General features: G+C 39.9%; 1 protein-coding gene across 1 annotated transcript in view; it reads left to right on the top strand.

Annotated features, from left to right (window-relative positions):
• The window catches only part of LOC111336835 (uncharacterized), a 33,342-nt gene that overhangs the window by 6,702 nt on the left and 12,735 nt on the right, over positions 1-13,905 (top strand). Inside the window, exons 10-26 of the mRNA XM_088725110.1 lie at positions 126-263; positions 1,493-1,624; positions 2,240-2,260; positions 2,507-2,673; positions 3,768-3,913; positions 4,530-4,702; positions 5,218-5,337; positions 5,695-6,288; positions 6,741-6,881; positions 7,162-7,284; positions 7,432-7,557; positions 8,722-8,844; positions 9,039-9,623; positions 9,941-10,081; positions 10,207-10,332; positions 10,854-10,982; positions 11,086-11,211. Coding sequence (XP_088581236.1) covers positions 126-263; positions 1,493-1,624; positions 2,240-2,260; positions 2,507-2,673; positions 3,768-3,913; positions 4,530-4,702; positions 5,218-5,337; positions 5,695-6,288; positions 6,741-6,881; positions 7,162-7,284; positions 7,432-7,557; positions 8,722-8,844; positions 9,039-9,623; positions 9,941-10,081; positions 10,207-10,332; positions 10,854-10,982; positions 11,086-11,211 — 3,111 coding nt within the window. The remainder of the gene's footprint in view (positions 1-125; positions 264-1,492; positions 1,625-2,239; positions 2,261-2,506; positions 2,674-3,767; positions 3,914-4,529; positions 4,703-5,217; positions 5,338-5,694; positions 6,289-6,740; positions 6,882-7,161; positions 7,285-7,431; positions 7,558-8,721; positions 8,845-9,038; positions 9,624-9,940; positions 10,082-10,206; positions 10,333-10,853; positions 10,983-11,085; positions 11,212-13,905) is intronic.

Here is a 13,905-nt window from a genome sequence, read left to right as displayed (position 1 = left end):
GGAGTTGACCCCTATACAGCGCGCAGAAGGGAGAGTGTAAGGATTGCAGTATCGTTTTTCTAGTTTGCTAGCAACTCGATCTTTTTTTTCAATTTGATCTCCTTTTTGGGTTACTTTGAATTTAGTTCGTTCTCGTGGTCTGCCATATTGTTCAGTGGAAGGTGATTATTGTCAAGAAAACGGGGAGTGTCATAAATCAGGAGCTACCTACCACTGTAACAACTGTAAATTGGGCTACAAGTTAAAGGGAGACCGCTGTGATGGTGAGAATAAGACCTTTATCGTATTTTAGATGGGATCTGATTAAACCAGAAAATCGCAGGCCCTTAATTCCTCTGCAGTGATTTTTCTTTATCTCACTGTTTTCCTCTCGCTAGCGTGTATTGTTTAATGTTAGAACATAGCTAGCAGAGTCGCGCAATCAAATTCATTATACGTAAGCGTGCTCAAAATCCCGATAGTGCACGCTGATAACGTCAGCAAATCCAACTTCGCCAGAAAATTTTTTTTTTCGCGCGAGGGGCCATTGTTAGCGCGGGGAAAAATAATACATTTCGCGACAACAATGGATACAAACAGAAACTCGGCCTACTAGTCCGAAAACGAAGACAATGTTTCGACCTTTTCCCTTGGGCTAGAGTTCTTAAATGAGGGAGAAAAAGAGACAAACAAAGGAAAAGGAGACTCGGCATCAGCGCCGTCACGATTCGCTTCAACTGATATTGTTGTCCGTTTTTCGCGTCGGATTTTGATGCACAATTCCACCGGCTATGTTCTAAAACAATTGGTTCATGCTTTCAGCTGTGCACTATCGAGTTATGGAGCACGTGGGAAGTTTGGAGAGCACTCAAGAAGCTAGAGTTGCCCTCGGCTATCGCCTCGGGCAACTCTTACGCTTCTTTCGTGCTCTCCAAACTTTCCGCGTGCTCCATAACTCGATAGTGCACGCTAAAGCATGAACCAATTGTTAAATAAAACCATAATTTACATGACGCACTCCAAAACGACTGATTCTCCGTTCCTGATAATCCGTTATGTCACAGGCGGCAAAGGGCAAGGTAGAAGTACCCTGTTTTCATCAAGACTGCGCTTGGCGAAATAATACACTTTGGAATTTTTTTATAGAGCAAAAGCCAACCCAGGTTATGCGCAACCAAACTTCTATACTGCTTAGGAAACTTAAGCAAAGGTGTGTTTCAAGCTCGGTGAGGGCGATACCCCCTCACCTATAACCTCTCAAGACACTCTTTCACCTCTCTGTATCGTTTTTCTAAAGATAGCGAAGAGCAGTAACTTTTTATCAGCAATGTTCCTTAAACGAATGTTGTTAGATTTTTCATATGAAAATTTTTAATAAATACCTTTGGTTTAAAAGCAATTGTCTCTAGTGATTTGAGGCGAACTCTCTAGAAGTTTCCATCAAATTTATTACTATAGTAAGTTTAGTTCTCAAGGAGACGGCCACTAACTTGCTTGTCTTTCTGTCTTTCAGAGGTTAACGAGTGCGACATTTCGTCAACAAGTATTATGTGCAGTAATAACAATGGCGATTGTATAAATACAGCTGGGTCCTACATTTGCATTTGTAAGACTGGCTTCAGAAGAGAGGGCTCTTCTTGTATTGGTATGAAATCCTCTGTACAGTTTATGATAAGTATTACATTTCAAACTCTAAACATCATTCGTTTGATGCTAGTTCGGGTAAGAAAATGTTTAGAAGTAATTAGACTTCTGCTTCTTCAGTACTTTGGAGTAGGTGGAAGATGAGAGAGATTAAGTCCGTAAGAGACTTACTTGCATTAACATCGATCGCTATAACATGAAGGGAAAAGGTTTAGTAAACCATGTTATTGGTCCTGAAAACGGGCGCCTCCTTCTCGACCAATCAGATTCAAACCTTAACCCAATCGTGATTTGGTCACCCTCGTTTTCCCGCCTTTAATCAGTCTGCCCGTTTTTACTTTGAGATCTCACTGGCTAACGATGACGTCAACCTTACCTTCGCTCCGATTGGCTATTGTTATTACCTTGGTTTTAGTTTTTCGAAACTAGATTAAAGACTGCAGCTCTATTGCTTCTCCCCTAGATAAGATAACGTGAGTCCGCATTAGCTTACTCCGAGATTTCCCTGAAAGTTTATCCATACCTACTAATATTTCTGCTGGAAGAGGCAAAGAGTGAACGTCCTCATTCCAGGCCGAAACTAATGATATCTCTCATTTTCTCTTTGAATTGCAAGATATGTCAGGATCTGAAAACGGTAAGAGTTTTTTTTTTTTATGAATTTTGTCTCTTCGTTATCAAATCTTTTACAATTAATGAAAAAAGAACCTCTCATTAAGAAACTGTGTAACGGGCTGTATATCTTGAAAAAGGAGAAAATACTTGTATTCAAAACTATTTTTTGAACTCGATTCGACGCTTATCATAACTAAGTTTCTCATAGTTTGTCTGCCATGCTATGATGTAAGGGTAGCAAATTATGTAATTTGTCCACAAATTGCAGGTGTTCTGCGAGAAGTTTATACTTCAATCAGTGGAGATACTGTGGAAGAACTTTACCGTTCTGACAAGTTTCCTAACAAACCAGATATTTCCGAGGTTTTATCGAAATTCGACGCCACCTTTAATGATACTGAAGGTTACGGTCAACGTCTATCTGCTTTTTATCAGGTATGTAACTAAGGCTGATTTACTTCATGTTGCAAATAGCTTCAAGTTCTGCCCATAACTTGATTGCCCAAGTATATATCCTTTGACATTTTGCATCCCATTACACCTGCCGGTTTAAGCAGTTTTGCGTCTATCTGTCTGTCTATCTTTATATGGCGGTCTTTCTGTCAGTCTTTCTGTCTGTTTGTCTGTTTTACTGTTTGTCTGTCTGTCTTTCTGTCCCTCTCCACGGTCTGTTTTTCTGCTTGTGTATCTCTCTGATTGTCTGTCTGTCTGTCTGTCTGTCTGTCTTTTTGTCTGTCTAACTCTCTGTCTGTCGGTCTGTCTATCAGTCTCTCTTTCTCTCTGTCTGTCTGTTTGTCTGTCTGTCTTTTTGTCTGTCTAACTCTCTCTCTGTCGGTCTGTCTATCAGTCTTTCTTTCTCTCCATCTGTCTGTCAGTCTCTCTGTCTTCCTGTCTGCCTATCCTTCCATCTGACGGTCTGTCTAGCAGTCTTTCTTTCTATCTGTCTGTCTGTCAGTCTGTCTGTCAGTCAGTCTGTCTGTCTGTCATTATGTCTGTCTGTCAGTCTATCTGTCTGTCAGTCTGTCGGTCGGTCTGTCTGTCTGTTGGTCTGTCTGTCTGTCGGTCTGTCTGTCAGTCTGTCTGTCTCTCAGTCTGCCTGGCTATCTGTCTGTCTTGTTGTCTGCATGTCCGCCTGTCTGCCTGTCTGATTGTCTGTATTTCTGTCTGTCTGTCTGTCTTTACCTCTCTCTGTCTGTTTGTTTCTCTTTCTGTCTGTCGGTACACCCATCAGTCTTTCTATCTGTCTGTCTTTCCGTCTTTCTGTTTGTCTGTCTGTCTGTCTTTTTGGAGATTTTTGTAGCTAGTCGAATTTTTTTGACTGGCTACCTGTTTGTCTGCAAAATCTGCAAATCTTGTAGATGACTCAGAAAGATGAGGCTGCTTCATGCAATGAGATCACACTCCTTCTATTTAACTGTAGTGAAATGTTTTATTCAACCTCTCATCAGGTCGGAAAATAATCGAAACTTTGCTTTTTGACCCCACTGGGTCATAGACAGCTATGAATTTTCCCACATGTTTGCTTTCAGCCTCCAGAAACAGGATCTTATGTCTTTACTTTATCATGTGAAAGTTCGTGCGAATTATGGCTTAGCGGCGATGACACGGAGGCGAACTTGACCAGAGTGCTAAAACTGGAACCTTGGAAATCAACCGAGTATCAGCAGTGGGACAAGTAATATATTTTTATTTTAATCATTCTTTACATATATGAGGAACAGTCATTAATCATGGTCGGGAGTGGAGGATGTTTTGGAGGGTGGAGGGGTTATAACGTGGTTTCAAGGGGAACGGAGGGGATTAGTTGTCAGCATATTATTATAAATGGGGCAGTAGAGAAAATTGAGTGCCAATTAACTTCAAATGAGCGGGGGGGGGGAGAAAATTAGAAGAATGATAAAGCCTCTTAAGAGTATCAAGAAACCGCAAAACGTTAGCAAACTGAGCGAATGGAGTGAAAAAAGACAAACAAACAGTGTAGAACTGTTTTTTTTAATCACGATATCGACGTCAAATATGACGATTCTTTTAGTGCGTGATCACTGCGTGACACATTGACTCGAGCGGCGTTTTGTGTATTCTTATAGAAGAGTAAATAAAGGTCGAAGAGGCAGAGAAGGGGTTGAAAAACTTGCATCAAAGGTTCTAAGGCAAAATGAACGCCGTATTTTTCGTAATGAAATCACTACGATTTGCCAACATGTTCTTGAAAAAATAGACTCCTTTACTGTGTCTTCTTGGCGCCTCCACCAGCTGTTGATCTGGTCTAAACTGATTCAAAACTGTTGCAGATATCTTGCAGAACAAGAGTCTGGAACTTTCCAATTGTCTGGAGGTTTTTCATATCTAATAAGAGCACAAATGAAAGCTGGCGCCGGTGTTGGTTCTGGTCACATATCCGTAGGTGTGCAAACACCTTCTGCAGGCATTCAGAGACATCTTTTATCCAAGCACGCGCTTGTCTGTAAGTGGACATCATGCTTTTTATTTCTGAGGTCATCATTAGGCAGATGGGTGGAGTGTATCCTTGTGAGTTTCAGTTTAGGGGCACGGGGAAAGCTCTCCACTTGGGTAGTACTTCAAAAACTTATACCTTTTTTTCTGAGCGTTCCTTTCGTGGATTTTTATGGAATGAGATGAAGTTATTGTCCATTTCTTCATCTCATTCTTCCCAATCCTTTCTAACATCGAAGATAAAAGGAACAAGGTTAATATGAAACTATATTGACTGAACAAGCGTTGTCAATGTCAATTTTGTTTACGTGGGAGTACTCTTCCTGAAAGTTTACTTCAACATACTGCATTCCAACAGGTTTCCAGGCTTCTTTCCCGCAGGGATGACCATCTTGGCCACGGACGACGTATTCTCAGTTTTTTGTGTTCCCTGATTGTTTTGAATAATGTCAAAAGTTATAAACCTCTTAGTTCAGTTTTCAGTTGCGCAAGGCTATATGATGGTTATGCTTCTTTCCTTTTAAGACAAAAACCTATGTGCTGTTGGACAAACGTGCCAGTCGAATTCAGAATGCATAAACCGACGGGGATCTACTACTTGTCGATGTGTGCCTGGCTTTCAAGGAAATGACTGGTCATGTCATGGTAAGAACATGTGTCCGCTACTAAATTCGACCAATCCCGTGTTTATGACCAGATCAGTAAATTGAATCTTCAAAAATATAACAGTTCCATATTTGGAACAAAATCTAGAGGTTTCACTGATGGTATCCTCTGGCCTCATACGTGAGACCCAAGTAAAGGTTTTCACGACAGCAATTGACAGAATCTTCATATATTTTGGGACTTTCATTTGAGATCCAACTCTTTAAATCCAAAAAAAAATATCTCTAAGCTATTGCGATTCTTTTCTGCCGTAATTTTCCTTTATACTTGCAGTTATCTCTTAATTTGTTATCTATTTGTTGTCATCACTATTTCGAAACTGCTTTTTTTACACAGCTCCTCAACAATGCCCGGTGGTTATAGATTTAGTGTTTCTTTTGGATACTTCGTCAAACGTGTTATCAATAGAAAACTTTAAGAGACAAAAACTATTTATACAACAGATCATTAGTAGATTCAATATCACAAATTCAAGTCGCGTCAGTATCATTCCATACAGCGATATACCACACGAGGCAAAAATTTTATCAACCCAAAATAGATCAGTTGGAGTGTTTGCTGAAGATTTTCGTGATCTTCAGTTCCTCATGGGAGGCTGCAGTCGTCATGACTTAGCTCTAGACATATCGCACAGCTATCTAATGAAATCAGGAGGGCCCAGCGGTGGCCAGAAAGTCGTAGTGCTGATAACAACAGCTAAACAACCACAGCATCCTCAGTTGACTCCTCGCTATGTACGGATAGAAACCACTACTGCGCGACTCAGGGATGCAGGGGTGTTTACTTTCGCCGTTGGATTTGGAGACGCTGTTCAAGAGCGGGATCTCGAGAGCCTCGCAACTGAGAAACCAATGGTCTTTGTGTTTGAAAGCTTTGATAATGTCACAGAGAACGCCTTGGTCGTTTACAAGAGGTTGTGCAAATCCTCTGGTGGGAAAATTTTTATCTTTTATCATAGAATCACAAAGACTGTTCTATCCTTTGTTTTAAACTTGTTTGCTTTCTTTCACATTTCTTATTTGCTACATGTAATGTTTTTGAGGCCAGCTTCGAAGCACATATTTGAGTATTAACAATATTTTCCTTTGTCAAAGATATATGTTTTTATCAAGTTTTACACCCCAATCGCTCACAACCATCGCTTGCTTTGATAAGTCGATGTACACCATATTGTGAACAATCTGTAAATTGCTTGATTTTTGTTTTGGCCTATGAACTTATCTTAGCAATCTTAACCTTTTGGACACTCTTAAATGGTGATCTTACTGCTGGTTACTTAAATCGAACCCAGTTTGCCAAATAAATATTTACTTTTCTAGTGACAACCTTCAACATGGGTGACAAGTCACTACACCGCTGATTTGTGATAATTTTATTTTCAGCCAAATCCCTTGTCGTGAACATCTGCCCTCTGTATGCCGAGGTTACACAGTGCCAGGATCATGCCAGCTGTATCAATACGGCCAACACCCATCAATGCCTCTGTGACCTGGGATTTGTTCCCAATGGAAACCTCTGCTTTGGTGATTATGCAGTTTGCTTCTGAAAAGTAATCCCGGCATAAATGCATCCTTCCATTTCAGACTTCAACGTTAGAAGATAAAAACAATTACAGAAAAGAACGTTCGGTTCTCTGTCCAGTTTGACCTCATCTCTTCAAAAAAAAAACCCTCAAAAGTTATAGATATAATTTGTCCAAGATGTCTTTGTGGAGATAAAAACAATTGTGCCTTAACGGTTTTTCCTTATCCATTTCCTCAGAGAGAGTTTAAGGAATGATCACAATTTTTTTTTTATTTGAAGACTTTGATGAATGTTCCAATGGATCCCATAAATGCGTCGAAATTGCGACTTGCAAGAATACGGAGGGGAGTTATTGGTGCAAATGCCCAGCTGGATACGTCACAAACGGAACAAACTGCGATGGTTTGTTATAATCCTCTATGCATTTTATGTCTTTTTATCCTGTACACAACAATGTATATATGTACGAATACTGTTTTCTGTCTTCAGCATGCAACTTTTGATATCTACTCTTGCCTTTCTTTTCATTTTCGTTTTCGTCAAATGTAGATATTGATGAGTGCTTGCGGAATACTCACAGGTGCCATAGCAGGGCAAATTGCATAAACACAGTTGGGTCGTATAACTGCTCCTGTAAGCCTGGTTTCACTGGAAATGGCCGAAAAAATTGCAACGGTAAATAAAATTACTTATTATCAAGGCAATGCTACGATGTCCATATTTTGTCATACAGGAAATGGTCTGAGGCCGCGCTGCGCTCGGTCCGTATAGTTCAAATATGGTGCTCTAAATTTCCAATACATTTGCTCGGTTTGCAAACATGAGTAAATCCATTTTTTCGTCCTGTGGTACTGCCACGACCTTGGACCAATGTTCCTCATTACGGCCCTCGCGTTCGGTTAGTAAGAAGTTACTAATAATTTGGCAAGATTTCCAAACTCGCTGTAATGTTTCCCTCTGTTACTTATGGCTCATGTTCTTTCTCCGTTTTTATTGATGAAGTTGACGTTCGTTCAAGTTTCAAAGAGTAATTCCGCTTTTCAGTACGCGCAAATGAAGAAATTTCGTGTAAAATAATCTAAGGTAATATCACTGAAGTAATATCGGATCACTGAAAAATCACATGACACACGTCACATGTCTAGTGTGTGATCGTACCGATGATATCACGTTACACAAAAGACCTAAGTAAATTATGGTGATACAAGTAATGATAATAATAATATTATAATAAACAGCATTTGTATAGCGCCTATCCAGTCGTCCTCTAGGCGCTTCACAATATATAAAACGTATTGGTAAAATGCATACACAAATATACATACATATATATACATATACACATGTATGAATCCTTGGAATTAAAGGCTTCCTTGAATAAATATGTTTTAAGTTTAGATTTAAAAGAATTCCAATTATCACAGAAACGTATATGGCCAGGCAAATTGTTCCACAGTTGAGGTGCAGAAACCGCAAAGGCTCTAGAGCCATAGGACTTTAAGTTATGGTTGACAACGTTTTAACGCATTTAAGTGGATGATCGTAAATTTCGCGACGGAAGTGGTGGGTTATCCGATCTTGCATGTACGTGGGCGACTGTTTGTGTATAGACTTGAAAGTGAGAAGCAAAATCTTGACTTTTATGCGTTCAGCGATTGGTAGCCACTGTCGTTCAAACAAGATGGGAGTTATGTGATTATACTTGGAAGAACGTGTAATTAGACGAACAGCAGCGTTCTGTACATACTAAGTTTTTTCAATTAACGGAAACCTGTACCAGACTGTCATCTATCTAGAGCAAGTTTAAGGGCTTAATTTTTCTGTAAAATTCTTCTGTAGACATCAACGAGTGCGAAATATTACCAGATGCCTGTCACAAAGACGCGTATTGTAAAAACAAGCATGGCTATCACGAGTGTACATGCGTACCTGGATACTCTGGTAACGGCAGCAGCTGCACTGGTATGTTTTAAAGTGAGCTCTATATACAGTTAGGATATTTGCTTCTTTTTCAATACTGCTCTTCTAAAATACTCTGCCCAAATTCCACTCTAATGTCCTCTATCTTCCGGGCTCCTATTCTTACTTTTAACCGGAAGCTTAAACCATACAGACGACATTTAATTTTAAAGACGTTGCCTTTTTTTCTATTATAGCTCCAGAGAAATGCTTAGTTCCAGTGGGCATCATCTTTGCAATAGACGCCTCAGGCAGCGTTGGAAGAGATAACTACGAAAAGCAAAAAGACTTCATGAAGATTTTGGCAAGCCGATATGACTTAGAAAACAGTCAGGGTGGAGTTGCAGCCATTGTATTTAGCAATCACGCCTCTAACGAGATCCAGTTAGGGGAGATGAAAAGTGCAATATCCTTTGCCACCGCTGTGGACAAGATTCCGTATTTTCAGGCATTCACACGGATTGACCTTGCACTCCGTCTTGCCTATGATGAATATTTCTTTGCAAGCTCCAACGAAACGCAAAGACTGCTTATTTTGTTAACTGATGGGAAACAAACTCGAAATGATTTTATGAAACCGGAATATGTTCCGATTTCGGACACCGTGCAGCTCCTTCGCTCCAAGTCTGCTCGTATTTTTGCCGTTGGAATCGGTCCGTCGGTGGATTTGACGGAAATGAGGCTGTTGACTGAACAACAAGATGATATTTTCCTTGCCACTGAATTCAATGATTTGGTTTTGAAGGCAGATACGATTGCAAAAACAACGTGTGCCGTTGTTCGTAAGTCTATTTTGAAGCATATTGTATGAAGTTTCTTGTTTCGCTATTTCTGTCCCTCAGTTCCTAGCTGTCGTCAGTCCGTCAATCACAGTCAGTTGATCATGTAAAAAATGTAGCCAATAGGGACAAGATTAAAGTAGAGTAGTTTCGAAAGGTACTAGTTTCCATAGACGTGTAGAAATATGGAAAAAAACAAAAGATCGCATTTCATCTGCTTCAAACTCTCAGAGCTAAATGTTTTTCAGTTAGATGAGTCACCACGAAACATCAACTCTCAAGGTCAGACAATTGACTCACAGTTTTGTTTTGTCTACCAGTCCAGGAAAAAGGGGTAACCGTGTGCAGCGCTGACGTCGATATTACAAGTTGTCATTATGGAGCACACTGCGTCAATACGAGTAACAACTTTACCTGCCTCTGCAAAAACGGTTTCGTTGGTAACGCTCTTCAATGCGATGGTAGGTCTTTTGCAAGAGCACAATCAGATATTGAGTACATTGTGGTACGAAGCTTTTCCGATGTAAGGCTTCAATCATTATCCCATTCCAGTGCCAGACTACTTCTGTCCTTATTTTATTCTCAGATATAGATGAATGCGCCGATGGTTCACATGGATGCCCCGCTTCTGCTTCCTGCGTCAACACCGCTGGCTCATATTACTGCTCATGCAAACTAGAAGGATACAGTTACAATGGTAGCATGTGTGTTGGTATGTCGTATATGTCTCAGCTCACTATCATCAAGTAGTGACGCCGATAGTAATGACACAGATATTGCACTCAGTTTCGTTGAACCAGTGGTTATTTTGGCTTCTAGTGCCCTTTCTTCATTTACTATGGACAAAAACTTACTTATACTGTTGTATTAAAATGTTATGGGGTAGATGAAGTTTTCAGATGTCGTTGATGTTATGTCAAGCCTCCGTCTAAGACACTGCCCAAGGACGTTGGAAGCAAATTGTAAGATTAGGATGTAGCTGCTGACATTGGGGTTTCTAATAATAAGGATCCAGACCTATCTTTAGCGGTATTAAATGTTTCAAGGCTATTTTTGGAAACGGAAATAATCACCTACGTCAACCCTCCTGATGTTAGCGCCCTCTTGTACTACAAAAATTGAATAAGTACGGCATTAATTTTGGAATGTTTAGATCACCTACTACTTATCAGTAGTCTCTTTTAGACAAAATGCGAATGCAAATCGCTTCCCCACTTCTTTTGTCACCCACAGATATTGATGAGTGTGCTAAAGATTGGGATGAATGCAACGATACACTTACCACATGTGTCAACCTTCTAGGATCTTACAATTGCACCTGCCCTGAGAAGAATTTTGCTTGGAATGGACAAATCTGCGTTGGTAATGAATATCTTAAAAATAGGCGTTTAATCAAATTCAATATCAAGAAAGATATCAGTAAAAATGAGAGGAAATATTTTTTTTCTTACACTCTCCTTTACAGATATTGACGAATGCGCAGAGGGTCTACATGACTGCATCGCTCCTGCCAAGTGCGTCAACATAGCGAGCTCTTATAACTGCTCATGCAACCATCCAGGCTCTGTTAAAAATGGAAGCTCGTGCATAGGTAAAGATTTGGTGCTGTAGACAATAAGAGAAACTCTTTACAAACCGTCGAGCACTTATATAAGTTTGTAATGAGGCAGGATGGAGAAATGTTTACCTGATTTTATGTGCGTATCAAAATCAAGCGTGAAAGATTCCAGATCAGGCAAGGAAAACTGCTCTTTACTTTCAGGGCGGGGCCGTCTTGTCAAAACCTCCCAGACTTCGACGTATCCTGTTCTGGACTGGCGTCGTATCTGCTAATGTGTCGAAAAGAGGGGGAAAATTTAAGGTGTAGCATATTTCGCTGTTAAGCCGCTATTACCAACCTGTAGATTATATTGAACAGTTGTAAAAGATAGGTTAATATATATATATATATATATATATATATATATATATATATATATATATATATATAGGAAGTCTGCAAGTCGATTTTCGCGTGGAACAGTGCTCAATACGTTGAAGCAGAGCAGAATAAATATTGTGAGAGGAAAAAAGGACGTAACTACATTTCCCGACAAGCCTGTTTCGTGAATCGCTTCACTCGTGAATCGCTTCACTCAAACCCCTGAAGAGTGAAGCGATTCACGAAACAGGCTTGTCGGGAAATGTAGTTACGTCCTTTTTTCCTCTCATAATATATATATATATATATATATATATAACTGCAGACAGTACTGTTTCGGCCTTCTGGGCCTCATCAGTGCAGTGCTAATGCTAGGATGGGGGAGAACCGAGACGGTCACCCCAAACGACCCAACCTTTGTGGTATCGTCTAAGCCATGCCAGAGTGCTCAAACTATAGTACACTAGCGAGCATGCGCATATATATACTGCAGACAGTGCACACTGTTTCGACCTATGTGGGTCTCATCAGTGCAGTGCAGACACTGGGCCAAGCTCTGGAATAAACCATTGCCTGGGCGCTACACTTGTGGGACCAAGTGCAGACATGTTGCCATGCGAGAGTGCTCAAATCACAACTAAGGTGATGAGCTTCGCCCGAAGGCTAAGTGCATGGCAACCCCAGTGTAGAGTGCTCAATCGCAAGGTAGCCAAAAGGCAAAGCCAAGCGAGAGCTATCTAACTGCTATATATATATATATATATATATATGTATATATATAGAAGTAGTGTGGCACACGAGGACGGAGAACTTCGAGCGAAGGAAGACATATACTCAATAAAAAGTCTATATATATGTAGAAGTAGTGTGGCACACGAGGACGGACAACTTCGAGCGAAGGAAGACATATACTCAATAAAAAGTCTAAAAACTTTAATAAAAAAACGTTTCGGTCCGAAACCTTCATCAGTTGTAATACAATGACTTAAAAATTCCTTAAATAGATTTATATAGGGCGTGGTGACACATATAAACAAACAAAGTAATTACTACACGAAAAATTATCACTGTAAAAAGTTTTGGAAAAATTGTCGAATCCACTGAAAATGTAAAGGAGCCAGCGTTGACTTGGAAAGGTGAGAATTGTACTAAAATTCCCAATTAACGCTAAGACTGAAACCCTTGATGCCCGCCCAATTTGAAAAAATTCTCCGCATTAATTATAGTTTTTAGTTTTTTTTTTTGGAGTGAAATTCCTGGCGCTTATTCAAGCCGAAAGGCGCCAGAGAGAACAGCTGTGCGCTCCAATATGCTTCTTTGGTAATTAGAAGTTTCTCGATGTTACCTAAATTGTTTACTGTTGCCTGCACTTGATCAATGCATTGGAATGAGAAATCGCTTAAATCATGTGGTATTTTGTTAAAATGTACCGCTACTTCACAGGTATTTTTCGTAGTGACCATAGCAGACTTGTGGTCACGAAATCTAACCCTAAAGTCATTTGTTGTGGAACCAATGTATTGTAGGCGACATTTCTTGCATGAAGCCAAATAAATTATGTTCTTAGAATCACAGGAAAGTTTCGATCGTATCTTGTAAACACGTTTTCAAAGCTATCCCTTATAGTGTGGCGACAAGGTTACAAAGAAATTGCTCCGAACAAGCTTTTCTTGTCCAGAGTATAACCGAATACAAGGGTTATCTGGTTACTCAGGGTTACCCTTCCAAATTAGTGGACGACCAGTTTCGTAAGGCCTCTACCATACCTAGAAGTGATCTACTTAGGACTCGGCCAGATCTAAGAGGAAATTATTCCCATTTGTGACCACATTTAATCCAAATTTACCTGATGTAAGTCGCATCATTAAAAAACATCTGGGTATTTTGGAATCCAATCCCAAGTTAAAAGAGCTTTTTCCTTCAAACTCCATCATAGCATCCTTCCGCAGATCTAAAAGCCTTAAAGAATTGTTCGCGCCATCCCGTTATGGCCCTAACACTGAAAGCGAAGGGGTTGCCGAGGTCAAGGGATGTTTTAAATGTAATAGAACAAGATCCGATCTTTGTCGCAATTTCTTGGTTGAATCTAATTCCTTTCTAAGTTTTCAAACAGGCAAAAGTTACAAGATACGATCGAAACTTTCCTGTGATTCTAAGAACATAATTTATTTGGCTTCGTGCAAGAAATGTCGCCTACAATACATTGGTTCCACAACAAATGACTTTAGGGTTAGATTTCGCAACCACAAGTCTGCTATGGTCACCAAGAAAAATACCTGTGAAGTAGCGGTACATTTTAACAAAACACCACATGATTTAAGCGATTTCTCATTCCAATGCATTGATCAAGTGCAGGCAACAGTA

The sequence above is a fragment of the Stylophora pistillata genome, chromosome 6, assembly GCF_964205215.1.
Source record: "Stylophora pistillata chromosome 6, jaStyPist1.2, whole genome shotgun sequence".
In the NCBI taxonomy this organism is placed as follows: Eukaryota; Metazoa; Cnidaria; class Anthozoa; order Scleractinia; family Pocilloporidae; genus Stylophora; species Stylophora pistillata.
The sequence above is the reverse complement of the archived record's forward strand: the minus strand, read 5'-3'. Positions and strand labels throughout refer to the sequence as shown.